Genomic DNA, 22,219 nt, shown 5'->3' with positions numbered 1-22,219 from the left:
GTAAATCGCTGCCTAGGCAGCGATTTATGTTTTTTTAAAAAAAAAAATTTTTTTTTATAAATCGCTGCCCTGGCAGCGATTTGTAAGAAGAAAAAAACTTTTTGGCAAAATCGCTGCTGGGGCAGCGATTTTACTTTTTCAGTTGAAGTAAATCGCTGCCGGCGGAGCGATTTTATCGTTTTGGTTTATATAAAATTTTATATACCCTTTTGGAATTTTTGTTAATATTTTCTACCGTTTGAGTTTCGGACTTATAGGACTATTCATAATTTTAGATAATGTTATTTAAACTTTGCATCTGTGATTACTCGATTATTATTGATTGTGAAATTATTTAACAAAAAGCATGTTGTTGATCTAATATGATTGAGACTTGTGCTTTTGAATTTCTCATATGTTGATCATCATATTGATCTTGCAAGGTCACTTCCTAAAGGACAGCGAGAATAGTTTTAACTTAGTTGCTAAATAAGTGTGGAGAATTATAAATATATGTAAGTCAAAGTCAAACAAATTATGATTACCGAATACCATTCCGTAAAATACCAAAACCAAAATTAAATATACCGAACCATACCGAGCTAATTTGTTGTGGTAATGGTATAGTACGCTACATACCGAATACCGGAGTTACGGTACCGTAACATGCCCACCCCTATTATCAACTACAGATCATTTAACAATCTTTTCTGCAAATTTCAACTATAAGGAATATGTTTATACAGTGAATATTCAGTTCCAAGTCATATGAAAGTACTCAAGTGTTAACGAAAGGCATGGTCGTAATCGTGGAAATGGAAATTTTTGTATATGAAATGAGATAACCATCTCGAGGCCACGAAGCATAGTAATGCAACGGTGACCAAGGAATACCTTGTCACTGCAGACAATGTGCCCTGCTTTAAAGCAGCAACAATTCCGATGGCACCAATGGAGGCGATCTGCAGTACAACTTCAAGAGCATTGAGACCTTTATATGCAAGATTGCAACTTGTGCAACTCACTGTATGAGTCCAATACCTGAAAGGAAGTATAAACATATCATTTTTACTTTTAACCAAACGTCTTCGTCTCTAAAAGGTTCTCGAAAGTCTATCCTTACAGGTCCAAAACTTGTTTACACTAGAATTAATGAAGAATCTATATTAGAAGTGTGGGAATGAATGTACGAACCTGTCCAGCAGCTGCTCCCTTGGAGGAGTTGGCGGGAGGTCTCCATTGTACTTTCCACGCCAATCAACTTGACCACCTGCATATTTGTTTAGCCACCTTCTAAAAGCAACAACAATGGCATCTGCCTTTGTTGGCACATAGCAAGCTTTATGCCAATTGTAAGAGCCAATTTCCTTTAGCTTGCGCTCCTTCATAATGGAAAACAAATTGAATGAGAAAGGACAACTCGTCATATTGTAAATGGAAATTTTCACCTAAAAGCACCAACGCTTCACCGGAATCTAACTTACAAACAGTCATGCAATATGTTCCAATAGCGAGACTATGCTCAAGATTTATTGTTTGAAGTAAAAGGTGGTAAAATGAACATTGAACTCCTAGGCTAATTTTGAACAGGTTCAGGTCTGGATGAAGCCTCGTGAAGTTGGAGAGCTGGAACAATCCCGTGCAACTATAGGTGTTTATTTGGCTATCTGTATGGTTTTTTCTGTTGTTCATTTTGTGAAGAAGCTCTATTAATGAGCTTAAAGAAGATGAAGAAGAAGACGAAAGAAGATGAAGAAGAAGACTACAGAGAAGTTGAAGAAGAATTGTATATTTCCATATGTACATAGGTGTTTACATCAATTATATATATAATCTCATTAAGTAAAAGAAAGCTACTTAATCTAACTACTTCCTTTAACTAAACTTGTAATTAGCTAACTAACTAACTAACTAACTAAAATATTAAAAGAGTACATGATTAGTTTCTAAGTTCTCTTAACACTCCCCCTCAAGCTAAGAATTGAAAAATACATTTTTCATTCCTAGCTTGTCAATCAGTTCTTCATGTTGAGGTTTGCACAGCCCTTTAGTAAGTATATCAGCTTGTTGTTCTCTTGTTCCTAAGTGTTGTGTCTGAATAAGTCCTTCAAGTATCTTCTCTCTTACAAAGTGACAATCTATGTCAAAATGCTTTGTTCTTTCATGGAAAATTGGATGAGCTGCTATTTGAATAGCAGCTTTGTTATCACAAAATATCTTCACAGGCAACTTTATATTCATTCCTAGCTCTCTGAACAAGTCTTTTAACCAAACTATTTCAGCAACTGTAGTAGCCATACTCCTGAATTCTGCTTCTGCAGAGCTCCTTGATACCGTGCTTTGTTTCTTTGATTTCCAAGACACCAGTGCTCCTCCTAGTTTAATCATATAGCTAGTAACTGATCTTCTTGTTTCTACACAAGCCCCCAGTCTGAGTCACAATAAGCTACCATTTCATCTCCTTTGTTACTTGGCATAAACAATCCAAGACCTGCAGTTCCTTTTATATATCTCACTACTCTGAGCGCTGCTTCCATATGAGATGATTTTGGTGAGTGCATATATTGGCTGAGAACCTGTACTACAAAGGCTATATCAGGTCTAGTCATAGTTAAGTATAATAACTTCCCTATCAGCCTCTGATATTTTCCGAAATCATCAAGAAGTAAGTCTTCTGCATTAGTATTCTTTCCAATGAACTCATCAAAAACAGTAGAAGTTAGCTTGTGATTAATCTCCAAGGGTGTAGAAGAAGGCTTACAACCTGCTAATCCCAACTCAGACACAAGTCCTAGAGCATACTTCCTTTGATTCATCAGTATACCTTCTTTAGACCTAGAGAATTCAATTCCAAGAAAATATTTAAGCTCACCAAGATCTTTCATTCTGAACCTATGTTGTAACTCCTCTCTTATTTGTTGTATATGATGTAAACTGCTTCCAGTAACAAGGAGATCATCAACATATACCAGGATGACTAGAAGATCTTTACCTATGTTCTTAGTAAAGAGTGAGTAATCATAATGAGATTGTGAAAATCCCATATCAACTAAAGCCTCTGTTAACTTCAAGTTCCACTGCCTTGGTGCCTGCTTCAGTCCATACAAGGACTTATGAAGCTTGCAAACCATGTTTTTCTCCCCTTGGTTTGCAAAACCTTCAGGAATCTGCACATAAACTTCTTCAGGAAGATCTCCTTGAAGAAAAGCATTGTGAACATCCATTTGAAATATAAACCAGCCACATGAAGCAGCTAAAGCCACTACTGACCTTACTGTAACCATTTTAGCTACTGGTGAGAATGTCTCAGTATAGTCTAAGCCTTCTTGTTGATTTTACCCTTTTGCCACTAACCTGGCCTTATATCTCTCAACTTCTCCAGATGCTTTATACTTAACTTTAAACACCCACTTACAGCCAATAGGAACCTTTGTTGGGGGTAGAGGAACAATAGACCACCAAGTATTATTGTCTTCTAGAGCATTAATCTCATCTCTCATAGCATTCACCCAATGAGTATCTTGACAGGCCTCTTTATATGTATGAGGTTCAGAGATAGTAGAATATGCAGCAAGTGAGGCTCTATAGGTAGGAGCTAGTTTAGAGTAAGTGACATATTGTGACATAGGATATAAACATGCATTTTGTGCACTTTGAGTCACATATGAATCCCACCATATAGGTGGCTTAGATTGTCTAGAAGATCTTCTTAGAGGAACTAAGGGTGCTGTAATATTAGAGAAAGTTTGAGACTGTATAGAAGTTGTAGGATTAGAAACTGGAATAGAAGTATTATCAGAAGTTGATATAGATAAATCAGTATATGAGCTATCAGGAAGATCTAGAACAGGAAACAAATGATCTGGAAAGGATTTAAGATTCTTGAAAGGAAATATATCTTCCTTAAACACAGTGTCTCTGCTTATAAAAAATGATTTGCAAGTGAAATTATACAGAATATAACCTTTCTTGTTCATTGAGTACCCCATATGCACAGCTGGAACAGCTCTAGGTGCAAACTTGTCTAGAGTTTTAGGATCTGTAGCATAGCATAGACTCCCAAACACTCTAAGATGCTGAAGGCTAGGAACTTGTCCAAACAATTTTTCAAAAGCACTCTGTCCTTGTAACAACACAGTAGGTAATCTATTCAATATGTATACAGCAGTAGTAACACAAAATCCCCAAAACTGTAGAGGTATACCAGCCTGAAATCTTAGTGCTCTAGCCATGTTAAGAATAGACCTATGCTTTCTCTCAACTACTCCATTCTGTTGAGGAGTATACACACATGAACTCTGATGTATAATCCCATTAGCCTTGAATAGATCATCCACTTGATTATTAAAAAACTCTGTTCCATTGTCTGTTCTTATACACTTAATGCCTACACCAAACTGATTTCTTACCAAGCTCACAAAATCTTTTAACACTACCACAGTATCTGATTTAGTGTGTAATAGAAAAATCCAAGTATACCTGGACATATCATCCACAAGTGTTAAAAAATATCTTTTACCATCATGATTAGGCACTCTGTAAGGTCCCCATACATCACCATGTATAATGTCAAAAACTGAAACTGAATGAGAAAGACTAGTAGGAAAAGGCAGTCTTGATTGCGTGGCAATTGGACATATAGAACAATGATGATCATGTACAGGTACAATGTTCAATTCCTTTATTCTACTTAGCACTTTTAGAGGAGCATGTCCAAGTCTTTTATGCCATAGACTACTTAAAGAATCAACAGTAGAATTAAAGCTAATAGGTCTAATCCTTTTACATGCAGCTTCCTTTGCACATTCTCCAGAAGAAACTTGACCATTTGAAGGCTTTGTTGTGACATCAGTATTGAGGATATACAGTCCTTGATTCTCTTTACCAATCCCCAGGACCCTCCCATTGAAGAGATCCTGAAAAATGCAAAAATCAGGAAAAAACACTACAACACACTTCAACTGTTTTGTTAGTTGTGACACTGATAGAAGATTATACTTGAATTCTGGAACAAATAACACATCCTTTACTAATTTGTCTTTAAGAACCAAAGATTCACCAACATGACTAATAGACACCTGATCACCAGTAGGTAAATTAACTCTCATACCACCCTGAACATCAAGATTTGTAGACTGACTCATTAAACCAAAGTTGTGAACCATATGATTGGAGGCACCAGTATCTATAATCCAGTTAATATGTGACATATCAGACATTAGAGCTGTAAAATTACCTGATGTTCCAGATACACCTGCAGTAGCTACATTGGCCATTGTATCCACTTCTTTACTCTTCCCTTTTCTCAGCATCTGCAAGATCTCATAATATTGCTCTTGAGTAAACATTGACACACCCTGTCCTGAAGTAGTATCATTAGATGACTCATTTGCTCTAGTATTTGAACTTAAAGCTGAATCAACCAATCCAGACTCATTGCCAGCAGAAGCATTATTTGCATAAGAAGATACTCATCCTTTCTTCTTTGGATAACCATGGAGTTTATAACAAGTTTCTTTTGTATGACCTTTATAGTGGCAAAATTCACAGTAGAGTTGAGACTTTCCTGCAGAATAACTAGTTCTTCCATCTCCATACCCCTTATTTCTATATCCATTATTCTGAAAGTTAGACACTCCCCTTCCTGTTCCTGAGGAAGTTGTATTATTATTGTCGTATCCACCATTACCAGAATGAGAACTAAGAGGCATTTTATTACTCATCAATGTTGTTTCAGATAAAGCTTCTGCAGGTGAAGATGTATTTCCTGCACCATGTATTCTTTGACTCTCAACACTAACAATCATAGCATAAGCCTGATTTACACTTGGAACTGGAATCTGCATAAGGACTTGGCTTCTTGCATGAGCATAAGACTCATTAAGTCCCATCAGAAATTGCCACAACTTTTGAAATTGTAAATGCTCTATGTATTGCTTAGATTCAGGACAAGCACATGAAGGACAAGGAATCAATGTTTCAGCCTCATCCCACAACTCTCTCAATCTTGAAAAATAGATTGACACAGAAGAAGTTCCTTGTGACATAGTGACTAATTCTTTGTGAAGATAAAAGGCCCTAGATGCATTGACTTTATCAAATCTTTCACGTAGATCTTCCCAAACTGAATGAGCATCAGATCCATAGATTACTGTACTAATCAAACTTTTAGACACAGTATTCATAATCCATCCAAGAACAATTGCATTGCATCTATCCCATACATCATGTAAACATTCAGAATACATCTCCTTTTTACATGTTCCAAGTAGAAATCCTAACTTGTTTTTTCCAAGTAACACAAGTTTTAAAGATTTGCTCCACAAAGAATAATTTTCAGAACCCAGTAATTGAATTGAAATCAGAATAGAACCTTGGGTATCTGAAGGATGTATAAAGAGAGGATGATTGTGATCAATTTTGGCTGTAGTTGTACCTGGAAGTTGTTGTTGAACTTCACTTGAAGCTCCATCTCCAGTTGAAGGCATTATTGATCGATTTTGAACAGCTAACAGTCTTCGATTTAGACAAACACTAGATCTTCAATTTAAGACCTTTTGGACTCTTGTCTTCAGACTATGGAGAAATTAACACAGAGATTCAAATTCTCCTGTGCTCTGATACCATGTGAAGAAGCTCTATTAATGAGCTTAAAGAAGATGAAGAAGAAGACGAAAGAAGATGAAGAAGAAGACTACAGAGAAGTTGAAGAAGAATTGTATATTTCCATATGTACATAGGTGTTTACATCACTTATATATATAATCTCATTAAGTAAAAGAAAGCTACTTAATCTAACTACTTCCTTTAACTAACTTGTAATTAGCTAACTAACTAACTACCTAACTAACTAACTAACTAAAATATTAAAAGAGTACATGATTAGTTTCTAAGTTCTCTTAACACATTTCATTTGATTGTTAAAAGTAAAGCACAGAGTAAAAAGACAACCACAACATAAATATTAACAGACGGGGAGAGTAAAGCCGCAGATAAGTAGAAAAGGAGAAAGTGAAGTAAGGGCATGGACTGGTAGAAACTAAAAATTTTTGATGAAATAAATCCCACACATCCTCAGCTTCCCATCGAAAAGTAATCCAGTAGCTTTTAACACAACTTGAGACAAGTTAGAAGATTAGAGTCGGAAAAAAGCGGTTCACAAGTCTAGAGTTACTTTGTTGAGTAGTATACAAGAGTAGTGAAAATAGCATCGAATCCTGATATTGCCTAAAAGTAACAGTATATAGAAGTTCCTATTGATAGTTCCAGCTCCAGAAGCTATGCCAGTTTAGATGGAAATATGGGATCTCCACTCTTGAGTTTGACCATAAATCTAAAACTTTCCGTCTGGTAACTTGAAGGGGTTTCAACAAATTTAGCTCAACAGATATGCTTGTTTCCTTTTCATGGGACGCGAAAGGGTCCTTGCATAGTAAACATCTCTAAAGCTTCAGGGATGTTAAATCACAAGTCTTCTCTTTTTTTTAAGCTAACAACCTTCTGAGGGACAGCTAAATTTAACAAGTACACAATAGAAATGGAAAAGATGCAGTAAAGAAATGGATTTACCTCCACATGAAGAAGATACAAATCAGAATCCAGAATCAGATTTTGTCCCAGGTGAAATATCCAACGTGGAATTATTCGATCTGCCCAAGTGGCAAAGTTTCTTGGAGATGCAAATATAATTCTGCTATGACCTGGACTAACCGGAATACAAATGAAAACTAAAAGTGCTTTTTTCTGCTTCTCAGCTGAAGGTTTTTCCTGCATGAAATATATATTTAAACTGCTGCAAAGAGTACCAAATAAATGTTGAAAAAAGACTAATAATATGGAAGGCACAAAAATTACCTGTACAGTTCCAGATGATACAGCAGTTGTTTTTCCCTGAGATCCTCCGAAAGCAAAATAACTATAATACACACAAGGCGGAACAAATGTGTTCCGTCCAGGTCCCTGGTTTGCAGTAATGACATTTACATCCAACTTCGTGATAGTTATGTCAAGTGGTCTTCCTCCTTCTCGATCAGCTTTCACAGTGCATAAACAATTCTGTTAGTCATGAAGTTATTTACACATGCAAAGAAAAGAATATAGAATAAAATATGTATGAAATAGTATAAGCTTCATATCTTTGGGGGGCTACTGGAACATTCATAATGCCATAGTGTGAATATTGGACATGAGCTGGGTCCATAAGGTTTTCAATCAGAAGCTCATACCTGAAAATTACCAGATTTTGTTACAGATTATAACTAAAAAGTAGGTAGTTTTTGTCATACAAGTTTTTCATAATTTATTACACAGTGATTTATCCTTGTACAATGTTAAGATTGAAATTACATTTTTACATAGTTGCTTGTTCACATTATAAGGTTGAATTTCTTCTTCTTTCCTCTACTGCTCGCCTTTTAGATTCTATAGGCTTTATTCCCCAACCCCTCTTCCCCTCTATAAAAAAACCTATGTTGCTCGGACTCTTCAAAAAGGTCAATAGGTGTCCTACAAAAATAATGTATTTTTGAAGGATCCAACACGGGTTCGGCAACATTTTTGGAGAGTCCGAGCAACTTAGAAAAAAACGTTTTTTTTCTGTTCAGTAAAAGTGAAACAGTTTGTGAAGGCTTTCTCCACAAAAGGTAGCAGGATATATCTGTGTCTGCTTACCCATATGATATATCTCTGACTATGAAAGTTTTCGAAAACGAACTGTCATCAAGTTCAGGTATATAGGGAGGCCTTCTCATCAAATATATGTCCTTGTATAGAGGATCAGAGTTCGGCCAAAACCAAAGAATGTCATTTTGCACACAACTTGGATAAACAGTTGCGCAAGCTCTTTTGGACGTATGAACCTGCACGACTAATACAAAAATGTCATTCCCAGTTAACTTGTGTAAAGCTAATGCAAATACTGTTGTAAAATTGTTGTCAAATACTAGTGCTTATCTATAAGCATTTCCGAGAAGTACACAATACACAAACTTCCCATGTTTGGAAAATGAAGATTCACATTCACAAGAAAAGGGGTGAAAAAACAGTGTAAAAGAATATCCAGGACTATCAATTATGAGAGTTGTCATCATCTTTCATCAGTCAATAAAGATAGAAAGCCTTCACCAGTTCTTACGAAGTTCCAATCACCATTATAAAGGACTAAGGTCGCACAGGTAAAGGTGGTAAGCTAAGATCACAAGGTTATTATCCTTTTAATTGTGAACCCAGCAGATTAAGTCTTCAAATAAATGTCATGGTGAACTGTGCATGAAAAGTACGATGTCAAAATGCAAAATGCTCGAGTTCTTTACCTATAAGTTTCCTAGGAAAACCTTCAGAATAGCAGAAAGAAAAAACAAATGGTTGATCTATACCTTTACCAATGATGACAACAGTAAATTATGTGCTCTAGCACTGGAATTGGAATTGATATTTGACCATACTGATATAACTATTTCATTGATAATTTGGTCTAGTTATTATTTAATGGAGTCTCAAATGGTTTGGACATGTGAAGAGAAGGTGCGATGACGCTCCAATGAGGAGGTGTAATAGATGTTGGCTATAGGGAGTACGATGAGAGGTAGAGGTAGACCGAAAAAGTATTGGGAAGAGGTGAGTATACAAAACATGACGCAACTTCATATTACCAAGGACATGAATCTAGCTAGGAAAGAGTGGAGGTCGCGTATAAGGCTAGAAGGTTAGTATGGGTAGAGTGTTGTCTTTCAATGCATCTCCAAATGAACAAGCATTTTCGCAACATTTAACACCCCCTATATAACTCTCAGACTTTCTCTGAGCAAATCAAGATTATCAACTTCTTCAGTGAAATCAAACACGAGTATTCAAGATCACACAGCTCATCCCACAGTGTGAAGCTATATTTAAATGTTTTCACGCAAAAACTCCACCATTTATTCAACAGAATTGACATTTATAGAATTAAAAATGTTGATACCTGGTTAACAGTGCAAAAGTTGGGTCTACAAGCAACAAAAGGGTATCTCTATTATCCTCCTCACTTTTAGCCAAGTGAATCAACACCAAAATTCTTTGTTTTGCAAACACTTGATATGATCATTACAACAAAAAGACAGCCTATAAAGGCCATAATCAAAAGTAGAAAACCAATATTACCTGAGGGCCATCCCTAGGAGCTTGAGGGATCAACTTACAATCACCAGCTCCATTAAAGCACCAACCATGATACACACACTGCAATCTTCCCCATTGATCAATTCTTCCTTCAGAAAGTGGAGCATATCTATGAGGACAAGAATCATCCATTACTTTCCATTCTTTCTCATTCCTATCCCACCACACAACCACATCAATCCCCATCACTTTCTTTCCATGTGGCCTCCTCTTATCAAGATCACAAATTGGCATTATTGGGTACCACTCAGCATACCACTCAAATTTCTCTTCTTGATTTTCATTTTCAGTCTTTTCATCAAATGGGGTTTCTGATTCTGTTGAAACACTTGGGGAAGTAGCAGTAAAAACCTTGAATTTTGCATTTTGTGTCTGAATTGAGGGAAAACAAGAAATGGGGTTTTCATAATTTTGTTGAATATACAAGTTGGTAGTTTTGGGAAATGAACTAGTTGAGTTCAAGTTGAGGTGAAATGGTGAAAAGGAAGAAGCTTTGATAGCTTGCATGGCTGAATCTTGAAATTTGTTAATCAAAGTTCAAATCTTTTTTTAAAAAATAAAAATAAAAAATCTTCAAAACTCCATTAAAATGCAAATGCAGAATAAAAGTGGTGACTGATAAAACTAGAAAAGTGTTTTGTGGCTTTCAGATATACAACAAACACATTGGTTGTGTCATCTTCTGCAATTAATTTATGGACAGAATTTATTTTTTTTAAAAAAAAGTAAAAAGAAATAGTCAAAATACGAAGATTGATAGACCACACATTTGTGTATGTCCTTGCTAGGCCACTGGCCATGAGCCCATGAGGAAGAAAGAAAGAGGAGAGCCAAGAATTTCAGATAAGAATAAGTGGAAAATGCTTACTCCGGCCACTTTTATTTATTACGTTTTTCGAAAATTAATTTGATTTTAAATAAAAAATTTAAATATTTAAAAATTATGTGAAAAATACTGTAAATTGTATTTATTTGCATATCAATATGATATCAAAAAATATATTTTAAAATATTAGTGAAAATTCTTATAATTTGACTCTAAACAAAAAAAATATGACAATTAAAAATGAACGAAAAATATATATAGACAATAAATGCTAATGAAATCATACCTTGTATTTATTCCCTTATTTTCAAAATAAATTACTCATTTTCCTTTTTAATTTATTTTAAAAAGAATAACTTCACTTTCTTTTTAGGTAATACTTTATAAAGATATTTGAAAATTTTGATACCATGATTTTGATATTTGGTTTTTAAACAGTATAGCATTATCATATTAATTTGGTATGGTTCAGTATAGTGAAGTTGAGTTTCAATATTTTACGATATGGTAAATTAGTAATCATAATTTGTTCAACTTCAACTAATATATTCTTGTATAGTAGAGTATTATGACTTTGACAATTAATAAAATATCTCAATTATATTATAGTAACACATTATACTTGTAGAAGTATATATGCAAAATAAAGTACGAACAACTTACTTTGTTAATCAATTCAAAATCAAATACATTTCGATCAAAGTAGAGTAGTCAAAGTTTTACTTTTTAATATTTAGTTTATACTTATACTACGATGCATATTTATTACTATTTTGAATAATATAATAATAATAACAATAATAATATATCTATATATGTTATTTACGTAACTATATACTTCAATATAATATTCAATATTTCGATATATTATTTCTAATATCAAATATTACAAAAAATTAAAATATATATCATATACCACATTAAAAATAATAATATCAAAAATTATGATATTAAATATTAACGTATACATATCTTTCAAGATAATCATTTTGAACAATAATGTTATTACTTGCGAGAATGATGTTGTAACATCATACTTGAAAAATAAAATACACATATAAGGCGATAAAAACATGTTTTTATGTAAAAAAATTTGTTTAATTTTTCGTTATGATTTTGACAAAAAATTTCGTAGTCTTTCACTATTGTTTAATTAAGGTAATTTTATTTTATTTACTATTGAAATTATGTTTTGGCTTGATGTTTTATTTTAGTTTTTGAAACTTATTCGGCAGGTACAGTGATTGGTGAACGACAACAAATCATTCTTAAAATCAACGCTCTTGAGATTAAAGAGTCGATAAACTTGTGTGCTTAGACCATCTTCTCAAATAAATTTTTTACGTATAAAAATCGATCTTTTGAATATTAATGATTGAAATAATAGAAGACGATTATTTTATAAAAAAAAGGTAAGAAAATTTTATGACCGTGCGAAGTATTGCTATATTTACTAGTTTACTATTACTTCAAATCAATTTATACTTTATCATATATATTCATCAAATTCATTAATTTTTATCAAATATATTTACCAATCAAATTAACCAACAAATAATTGTAACAATGTTGGTTTATCTTTCTAGCCATATGAATGAGAAATGCAAGTTCAATGTAATAAAATTGTCGTACTATGTGGGAGGATTATATTTAAAACTAGTACACCACAACTTATGTTTAATTTTTTTCAATTGAATTAACGTTTCATCAATAAATATTATATATATTTTTTTAAAAATCTTTGTGATAGTATAATACGCGTTTGTATTAACTTGTGCATAAAATTGTATAAAGAATTAAAACAATTTTAATCGATAATGTTTGTATGTTTATGAGAAAAAAATATAACATTTAACTTTATCTCATACTTTTAAATTATGACTTTATATCACATGATTAAACGATGCCACTATACCTAAATCATTTATTTAAAAAGATATGTTACATCTCCTATACAATTTGCTAGCTATTTATAAAAAACGAATTTTAGCCAATATGCACCTAAAAAAACAAGGAGTGGGATTTCTTCCCTTGTCATCAAAAATAATTATTTATTTTAAAAGGAAAAAAAGGACAAATATAGACATTGGTGTTCCTGTTATTCATAAATTAAAGTACATATGTTTTTCGCTCTCATGAAGGGGCAGGGACACTAATGTCCCTAAAGTATAATGGCAGGGCACTAGTATTCAAAAATATGACGATAGAGGCACCAATATCAAAAGTATAATAATAACGATATTAATGTCTTAAAAATATGACGAAGTACTATAGTTCGGCCGTATATATGTACTTTTTCCCTTTTAAAAGATATTCTTTTGGTAATTTTGACAGTTCGTAAAACCCCCAAAACCCCTCGAACGAACGTAGCTGAAAAATCAAAGTAGAGCAGAGCAGAGGAAGATGGATCTTAATGGGTTAGCGATGGATGTTGATGGCGAAAATTTGGGCACTTGTTTAGCTAGCTTTGTTGATGATGGTACAGTTGAAAGTCACAGATACTTTCTTGCTCGCAGAACCATACTCGAAATGCTTAAAGATCGTGGTTTTGCAATACCCAATTCAGAAATCGATACTACACTTCAAGAATTCAGAGAAAAATATGGTCAAACACCTGATGTTGAGCGCCTTAGAGTTTCCGCAATGCACAGGAATGACCTAACCAATAAGGTTAGTTAACCCTTTTTGAAATCAAAGTTTTTTTCTGTCTGAAGTTGAAATCTTTTTGGGGAATGATTAAGCTTGTTATGTTTGGTTGATTACTTCAAAGCAAGCTCCTCCTATCTGCCTAAGTCTCGGTGGGAGGGAGCAGGTGCCCGGTGTATTAGTCGAGTTTTATGAAAGCTGGCCTGGGTACCCACAAAGTAATAATATCTCAAAAGCAAGCTGCATTTGGTTTTGTTGGGGAAATGTCCTTTTTCTGTTCTTGGTTATATAGATGATAATAGATGATATTGGGAGAAGCTGCTTTAACTTGTACTTTCTTTCCACGTTTTGCGACATTGTTCCTACATATGGGGATTAAATCTTTTCTTAACATTCTTTTTAAGAATTGATTTTATTAACGTTCTATTAAGAGATTTTTGATTCACGTTACTTTATCTATAGTTTCTGAATATGTCAATTTGTTTTCAAAAAAAAATTGAGGAATCGATGTTTGAATCCACACCTCGAGTATTAGATACTCTCATTCACATACCTGATGTGAGGGACCCCGTCATTCTCTTTTCAGTTGGAGGGAGTATTTAATTGGATGTCTTAACCTTTAGTGAGGAAGTGAAATTGAAATTAGAGCTGGATTTGAAACAATTCAAGAGTTTTTTTTATGTAAAATGTTCATCGTATGACGTGGTTTGAGCTGTTTCATGAAATGACTGATCTACTGGTGTATATCTAGAGATTACGTCCATTCTAAAAGGCCAAATATATAGACAGCCCCTTAAAGTATTGTGAAAAAGGTATATGCATGAGCCGGATTTGGAAATTTTCAGAAGGCATATGCAGGATTGGGAAATAGATGATCTTCTTAACTTGCTGTCCTGACTGGGGAGCTACACATTCCATGAGCAGGAGGTAGACACTATCAGATGGGGGAAAAAACAGATGGCCAATAATCAGTCAAGATAGGATACTTATCTCTCTGTGCTCAGAATCAAATGGTAGATAATTGTCCTTAGAAGCTTATATGGAGAACTAAACTTCCACCCAAGGTCATTTATTTCACCTGGACAGTTCTGAAGGAGACATGCCTTACTCAGAATAATTTGATGAAAAAGGAAAATTCAGCTATCCAACAGATGGTATATGTGTAAAAGGAGAAGCTGAAATTCCTGTCCATCAGTTTCTACATTGTGAAGTTGCCTTTGATTTTTGGAGCATGTTTATGTGCATTTCTAGCCTCAGATGGATACAGGTCTTGTTGTTTGTGGAAAGTTGATAAATACATCACGAATATCTAGAGAATGATTCTAATAGAAACCAAGATGAAAATAAAACATTACTGATTAAATTAAATGAAGTGCAAGAATTAACCAATAACTAAGTCTGTATGGAGTGGACAAATCTCCAAATATAAAGACAAATATAATACTCCCTTCGTTTCAAAAATAATGACCCTATTTCCTTTTTAGTTTGTTTAAGAAAGAATGACCCCTTTCCTTTTTTGGCAACACTTTAACTTTAACTTTTCACGTGGCACGTTTAAGACCACAAGATTAAAGGGCATTTTGGTACATTTGACATAACTTTAATTTAGAACTACAGGATTAAAAAGTTTTCTTTCTTTTCTTAAACTCCGTTCCAAGTCAATCTAGGCCATCTTTTTTAAAACGGAGGGAGTACTTTTCTTCTTCTTACAGAATCTCTGCTAGATACATATATTTATCCTAAACATAAAGATAACTCCTAACACAAAAATAGTTATTTTTGTAGATAACTGTCTAATAACGGCTGCCAATAACTATTTTAGATAAGTATTGCTTATATACTTTATCCTCTTTAAAAAGAAACTAAGATAACAGGTAGTTCGTATCAGTGCATCCCCTCTAAAAAGTCGCCTTGTCCTCAACGCGAAAAGAAGGAGCCTAATCTACAATGAGATAATAGATCTCCCAACTAGCTTCTTCAAGGTGACGGTCAACCCATTGAACTAGCCGATCTCATCCGTGCAGTTTGTAACATATCTTCCAATTAGGTTGAGTACTGTTGAGAGAAACTAACCAGTTGATACCAAAAACCAAATCAGCCCCTCCAAGTGCAAAAGGATAATAATCCCGAGTGATGGTAAAACCTGACAATTGAATTTGAAGATTCAGACAAACTTTATTGCAGCGAATGATGTCCCCATTCCCTAATTGCACGCCAAATTTTATGACATATGTCTACTGAGAGCTTATACTTCTCTACAATGGATTCAACCACAAAATTATGTGTGGAACCACTATCCACAAGTATTAAAACCTTTCTATGGTTGATTTCACCTTGAAGCTTCATTGTAGAACCAATTGACTGTCCCAAAATGGCATGGAACGAAATTTCAGTAATGTCAGTTTCTTGAGAGTCGCAAGCAGTTGTTGCATTAACCCAATCAATATCTTCCAATTGGTCTCCACATGTAAGCTCCATGAGAGACAATTTCACAAATTTACCTTTATCACCGGGTGCAAATTTCTCATGGCAACGATAACAAAGTCCTTGTGCCATTAGATTTCTCCTCTCACTTTCCCATGTTTGCATTCGAAGAGGTTGGCAAGTAGATGGATTAGGAGAAGCATTGTTGCGTAGATTTTGAAGTGGAGTTAATAATGTTCTGGGTGTTTATAGAAGAGTGCAATGAGTTTTGAGTAGTGGATCTGCTGGTTGGGGTCCAATTAGACTCTCCATTACTGCGAATTGGGCCTAATTTATTTTCAAATTCGAGTGCCAAACTCATGGCTCTATAAATTGTTTTGGGCTTGTGAATCCTAACATCAGATTTAATTTCCTCTTTTAGCCCATACAAAAACACCCCTGAAAGACGATGATCTGGCCAGTTTGTTATCCTAGACGAAAATTTTGCAAATTCTTGACAATACTCTTGTATAGAACCTTTTTGTTGAATGCTACAAAGATGCTCGTCAGGATTTTGAAACTCTGCAGGACCATAATTTTCCTTCAATGTTTTAACAAGGTCTTCCCAATAAAGCAAAGTCCGCTCACGATTTATCCAAGAGAAGAGATCAAGCACCTTCCAGATACATCGCTGCGATGTCAACTTTGTGTTCCTCAGGAGTTTGATAGTAGCAGAAATATTTTTCTGCTTTCAAAATCCATCCCCTGGGATCACCTCATCACCTCCTTCAAATCTAGGAAATTCCATCTTAGTGTGTGGCCTCCAGGAAGGATGTTTTGGCCACATTGGGCTATTAATGTCTTCTTCCTCTTCTTGCCAAACATATTTTCCTCCAATACTCGTCTGGTGACTGGTTACCCCTTCTTGGGTGCAACCATTCTGGGCTTTCAATGTAGCCACTTCTGCTGCCAACAAATCAACAATATTTAGTTTTGATGCTATGACAGATAATTGTTGGTGGGAGTGTTTTCTTGAGAAGTAGAAGATCTGTTATTGACCATATTGGATCGATCTACTTTGATACCAAACTAATAGAAACCAAGATGAAAATAAAACTTTACTGATTAAATGAAGCGAAAGAATCTTAAACACTGCACTAACCAATAACTAAAACTAAGTCCGTATGGAATGGACAAATCTCCAAATATTTCTGTCTTTTTTTTTTCGTATTCAACAAATATAATACTTTTCTTCTTCTTACAGAATCTCTGCTAGATACATATATTTATACTAAACATAGAGATAACTCCTAACACAGAAATAGTTACTGCTGTAGATAACTCCTAATAACTGCTGTTAATAACTACTATAGATAAGTACTGCTTATATATTTTATCCCCTTTATAAAGAAACCAAGATAAAACAGGTAGTTCGTATCAGATTCCTGGTTGCATTTTTTGGAGTATTTGGTTACAAAGGAATATGCGATGTTTTGATGGGGTCTAACTCCCATAGATTCTTTAAAGGCTAAATGTATTGCTAGTTTATTTTTCTGTTCTTGGTTGTCCTCAGTAAATAGTCCAGATTAACTGCTGGACTTCAGTAGCTCTGGCTTAGTTAGTTTTCCTATAGAAGCCAACTTTTTTTATGTTTATTGTAAGCTTTAATGACACATCTTGTAACCAATGCATCTTCTTGATGCTTTTCTTAAAAATGAAATCACTTTATCGAAAGAGAAAAGGTTGACGACAATTTTCATTTAGATACTTTAACTATGCCCTTTACCTATTAAGCACTCCAAGTTCAATCAATATGTACCTATTAAAAACATAGCTCTGAAGTGAGAAATAGCGTGAGTTTCACTGGGAGGAAGTGTGTGGGTGTTTTTCTTATGCTAACTTGAAGCCTTTTTTTGAGAAGGCTAACATGGAAGCCTTTAATCGTAAAAGAAAACCCTTGTCCTTCATATCTTCCATTCTCAATTGAAATATCCCCCAGCTTTTTCACCTTCATCTTCCGCCTCCTTCCCGTGCTTGGTCTCCAATCCTATCTAACCAATAAATCCATAAAGCTCATCATCAGTTACCTCTTCACATGGGCTTTAAATCGAACTTTGCTTTCACAAATGAACACTATGCTTGTTCGCTGTGAAGATGGATTGGAGATATCAATTTGTTTACTTTAAAGGTAGAGACGTGAGGCCACTTATGGGATCACACTAGGTATGTTGTTGCAATGGTAGAGGCGTGAGAGAGAGAAGGAAAGAGATCTGAATGGTGCTCTTGTTTTCTCTTGCGGTGATGAAAAGTAAAGCGAATGCTGGTTGACTATAAATTTAATCCAAATCACTAAAACTGCATAAACAACTCTGACGTTCAGTGGTTGTCGTTTTTTTAAGCTTCAACTCTTATTTTTCTGTGTTCTTCTCTGTATTATTTATTTATGTAAAAGGAATCTTAGCTTAGTTAGTGCGGATGTTATCTTTTCTTTTTTGGTTGAAGAAAGTAGATGAATGGAACTAGGAAAGAAGAAAAATGGGGAGGGGTGGGGTTGAACCATTGAAGAAGACGAACTAGCTCGAGGACAGTTGAGGTGGTGGGGGACAGTTTCTAAAAATAAATTTTTATTTTTTAATTAGGGAAGAGGCCACGTGTCGTCCTTCCATTCGTTCATTATCCATGTCACACGCGAGTGAATCTGACACATGTTGTGTCTTTTGCTGATTGTCACTTAAGTATTTAATTTTGCACACATTAGCTGAAGTATTAATGTTAAGTTGGTGAAGATCTCGGTTGAAGTGTCCACATGAAAATTGGTGGCAACTTTAAGGGGCTATCTATGTGTTTTTCTTCTAAAAATATGTTCACATCTTGGATAGAAAGGGTGGAATGTGAAGATGAAACTTGCAACTTCTATAGATGATTCAACATGTTCTGTCAGCGCGTTGAGTCGGCCTAACTAGTAATGATGCCTACTACTTCTCTTTTCGATACCTTAAGTATAACGCTTTGAAGTTACTTCCACTATGTCACTTTTTTTTGACTAATCTTTCACTGTGTCACTTTATATGTTAGAAACAATACTTCGGTGATAATTAGAAGCACTTCCTAAAATAAAACTTGATAGACAGCTTTTTATGACTAGTATTTTCATTTAGAAACTTATGGATGAACTCTAGAGAGCATAATGTTTGAAATTCTAGGATACTAGTAAGGGTACTGTGTCTGATTAAGGTGATTGCACTACAAGATGGTTAAGCCAATTCTTGTAGTGGGGTATGAACTTTGATGTATGGAAAACCGAGATGTAGAATTATGCTTTACTTTTTTGCATTAAGCATGGAAAAGAAATTCTAAAATGTATGGTATTGAGATTTTTGCATAGTCTTTTGAGAGGTTTTTTGCACTTTGCACAGCTCATTTCTGAGCTCCATATCCAAATATGTCCTTTTGGGTTAATGCATCTTCAAATTTATTGTTGATCTGTGCTGGAAGCGCATCAATTTTGTTATGTCTATTCGATCTTATGTGAAGTGAATGCATTCTATGTATCGCAAGTCTTCTTATGGAAATTTGGAGGCTTGTCTGGGTTCAATAAAACATGTGGAAACTCAAATCATCAAAATTTAAGAAGCAAAAAAGGTCGTTGTTGCCTTAACTGGGTAGATGCCTCAGCATTTTGGAACATGGTCTCTGATGAAGGACATGCATTTGCTTCATAGATTATTAATGTCTTATGTATTTGAACTGGTTGCAGGTTTTGGTCATCTTCTGCGGGCCAAATGCCGTGAAAGTGAATGTCATCCGCAGCATTTTAACTCAGATAATGAACAAGGAATCTTTGAGTCGACTGATATTGGTCATTCAAAATCAAATGACTAATCCAGCTTTGAAAGCTGTGGAGCTTTTCTCATTTAAAGTTGAAATTTTCCAGGTAAAGTATGCATTTCTTGTTGGTGTTTTCGGTGAACAGTTCAAATACGTGAATAAAACAGGGTACTTAATTACTTATTAGGTTATTAATCAAGATGTGTTCTGTATTTGCTTTACATGTGCTTGCGAAGTGACGCTAGATCTCATCAGAATGAATAAAAATTTGTTATCAATGACTTTTACCTAAGAATGTACAAAGAAAATCCTGATAGGTATGTGTACAAAATGGCTTTCCCCATTTGATGTCCTTTTTAGTTGCTTGGGTCGTTTAAAAGTTTTTCTCCTGAATGAAGGAAATGTTGGATTTTTAAGCCTATTGAAAAATGCATGACACAAAGCATTTCCGCTGTTTTGTGGACTTCCAAATGTTTCTACTGTCACCGTGAAATAAGGAAAAAATTTGTAAATTTACTTGTCTGGCTTAGAAGGAGCTACATTTACTTGGTTATTTGCTCCTGTTATTTATTTTTGCCGAGACAAGTCCCCAGGCTCCATTTTTTATCTGATGAAGGTTTTGTTGTATTTTGGTCAAATTTTATTTTCCTTCGCTTATTAATAGTAGGAAATGACACAAACTGCTTTACTTCAGAAATAGAAGTGAATTTTATGCAAACAATAACCGTTATGTCTCAGAAATATACTTAGTGTCTGGCTCCTATTGGCAAACTCTTTCAGATCACAGATTTACTTGTCAACATCACAAAACATGTTTTAAAGCCAAGGCATGAGTTGTTAACCGACACTGAGAAGGAGAAGCTGTTGAAGAAGTATAACTTGGAAGAGAAGCAGGTTTGCTTTTGACAGCCTTTGAATTTTGCAGAAACATGCCTGTATATTAGTACAACTGTATATCTCCTTGGTATATCTTTCTAACCGCAGCTTTCTACTGAAGCTTGATTCCTAGCTTCCTCACTTGAGTTTAGCCAGTAAAAAGATTCTATCGTCTTTTCTTTCTTTTCTGAGAGCTTCACTCAAAAAAGGACTTGCTGTTAAATACCCGAAAGGCTAATATCATTTTCTCATACACTTTACAGTCCATAATCTGGTAAGAGTCTATCTCGTTGATGTGGTCAGAGTCGTTGTTTCCATCTATCACAGTTAATAAAAGTTGGTCCTTTTTGTCCCTCGCGGGATGGTTGAGACACTGAGAGGTTGTTACAGTTTGGCAGGATTCCAGATACTATGGCATTTTGAGCCAATACCTAGAACTCTTTTGCATATAGTGTTGTCTTAAAGGAGGTTAATAATAGGAGCCTTCTAATACTTATCTTGGTAATTTAATGTTGTAGACCAGTGTTGGTGACTTCTCTAGATTACTGTTTGAAAAAATGCTTTATGTTGGTCATTATCCCTTTACTGTGAGGGTGAAATGACTTAAATGCTGTTCTAAAACTTTTAGTTTAGGTACTTATAGATTGCTGCCTTTTTAAATTTAATGAATGGGAAGCATTACTTGCCCTATCTCTCTCACACTACTTATCAGAATCAATATCTAGGACCTTACTTGTAGAGACAGGTTTCCGCGTTCATCTTATGCTTACCGATGGTATTGTTGCTGATCACTCTCTCCAGCAGAAATCCATAGTTCACAAGGCTATATATGCACTTCAATGTACCACTCTTTTCTTCAAACATTGTCAATGCAGTTTCATTTTGTCTGAGTATTTATGTATTGATGTTTTCCAGCTGCCACGGATGTCTCAGAAGGATGCAATTGCTCGGTACTATGGACTTGAGAAGGGGCAGGTAGTGAAGGTCACGTACAGCAGTGAAATCATCGAGACACATGTTACTTATCGCTGTGTCTGGTGATGCAACTATGTAAATCTATCCTATGTACAATTAAATGAGTCTGCAGCAAGCAGCCTAGCTAACTTACCATATCTTGTTCTGTTACCAACATGCTATTTGAACTTTTTCCTCAACCCCTGGGGTTCCTCCCTTCTCAACCTTAGTTCAAATGAAGAGCTTTTAGGTATTTAGTACACTATTCTTGTCACTCCATTTAAATTCTTGTTCGGCAAGAGGGAATTAATCGAAATTAAATGTGTTTTTTTTTCAGTATCGAAATTAAATATTCCAAATTTAATATATGCGTACAACAAGTACTAACATTTGGATTTGTATACATAAAAAAAATCCATCAAATGGTGTTCATCTGTCAAGTGGACGAGCCAGATTTTTTTCATTAAGAGGATTCAAAGATATAAAGAAGTAAATATATGAAAATTAATTAAGGTAATTCAATATCTGGCCATATAACTCAAAGGTTAC

General features: G+C 34.7%; 2 protein-coding genes across 3 annotated transcripts; one reads left to right on the top strand and one right to left on the bottom strand.

Annotated features, from left to right (window-relative positions):
* Nucleotides 1–630: 630 nt before the first annotated feature.
* Nucleotides 631–10,975, bottom strand: LOC107017845 (protochlorophyllide-dependent translocon component 52, chloroplastic). Its single transcript, XM_015218120.2, has 7 exons — nucleotides 10,120–10,975; nucleotides 8,650–8,837; nucleotides 8,115–8,204; nucleotides 7,834–8,020; nucleotides 7,549–7,746; nucleotides 1,174–1,361; nucleotides 631–1,020 (listed from the first exon to the last, which is right to left on the bottom strand). Exons 1-7 carry the CDS (start codon nucleotides 10,642–10,644, stop codon nucleotides 765–767), a joined length of 1,632 nt encoding a protein of 543 aa, XP_015073606.1. The 5' UTR covers nucleotides 10,645–10,975; the 3' UTR covers nucleotides 631–764.
* Nucleotides 10,976–13,190: 2,215 nt separating this feature from the next.
* Nucleotides 13,191–22,006, top strand: LOC107016042 (DNA-directed RNA polymerase V subunit 5A). 2 transcript variants are annotated; one of them, XR_003577721.1, is made up of 5 exons: nucleotides 13,191–13,633; nucleotides 19,770–19,946; nucleotides 20,621–20,734; nucleotides 21,442–21,557; nucleotides 21,632–21,769. XR_003577721.1 is itself a non-coding variant. In XM_015216517.1 (4 exons), exons 1-4 carry the CDS (start codon nucleotides 13,367–13,369, stop codon nucleotides 21,755–21,757), a joined length of 684 nt encoding a protein of 227 aa, XP_015072003.1. In that variant the 5' UTR covers nucleotides 13,191–13,366; the 3' UTR covers nucleotides 21,758–22,006. The 2 variants fall into 2 exon arrangements, 1 of the variants encoding a protein (XP_015072003.1); XM_015216517.1 differs by lacking the exon at nucleotides 21,442–21,557 and having other exon boundaries at nucleotides 21,632–22,006.
* Nucleotides 22,007–22,219: the final 213 nt, after the last annotated feature.

Source organism: Solanum pennellii, chromosome 4 (assembly GCF_001406875.1).
Source record: "Solanum pennellii chromosome 4, SPENNV200".
In the NCBI taxonomy this organism is placed as follows: domain Eukaryota; kingdom Viridiplantae; phylum Streptophyta; class Magnoliopsida; order Solanales; family Solanaceae; genus Solanum; species Solanum pennellii.
The sequence above is the reverse complement of the archived record's forward strand: the minus strand, read 5'-3'. Positions and strand labels throughout refer to the sequence as shown.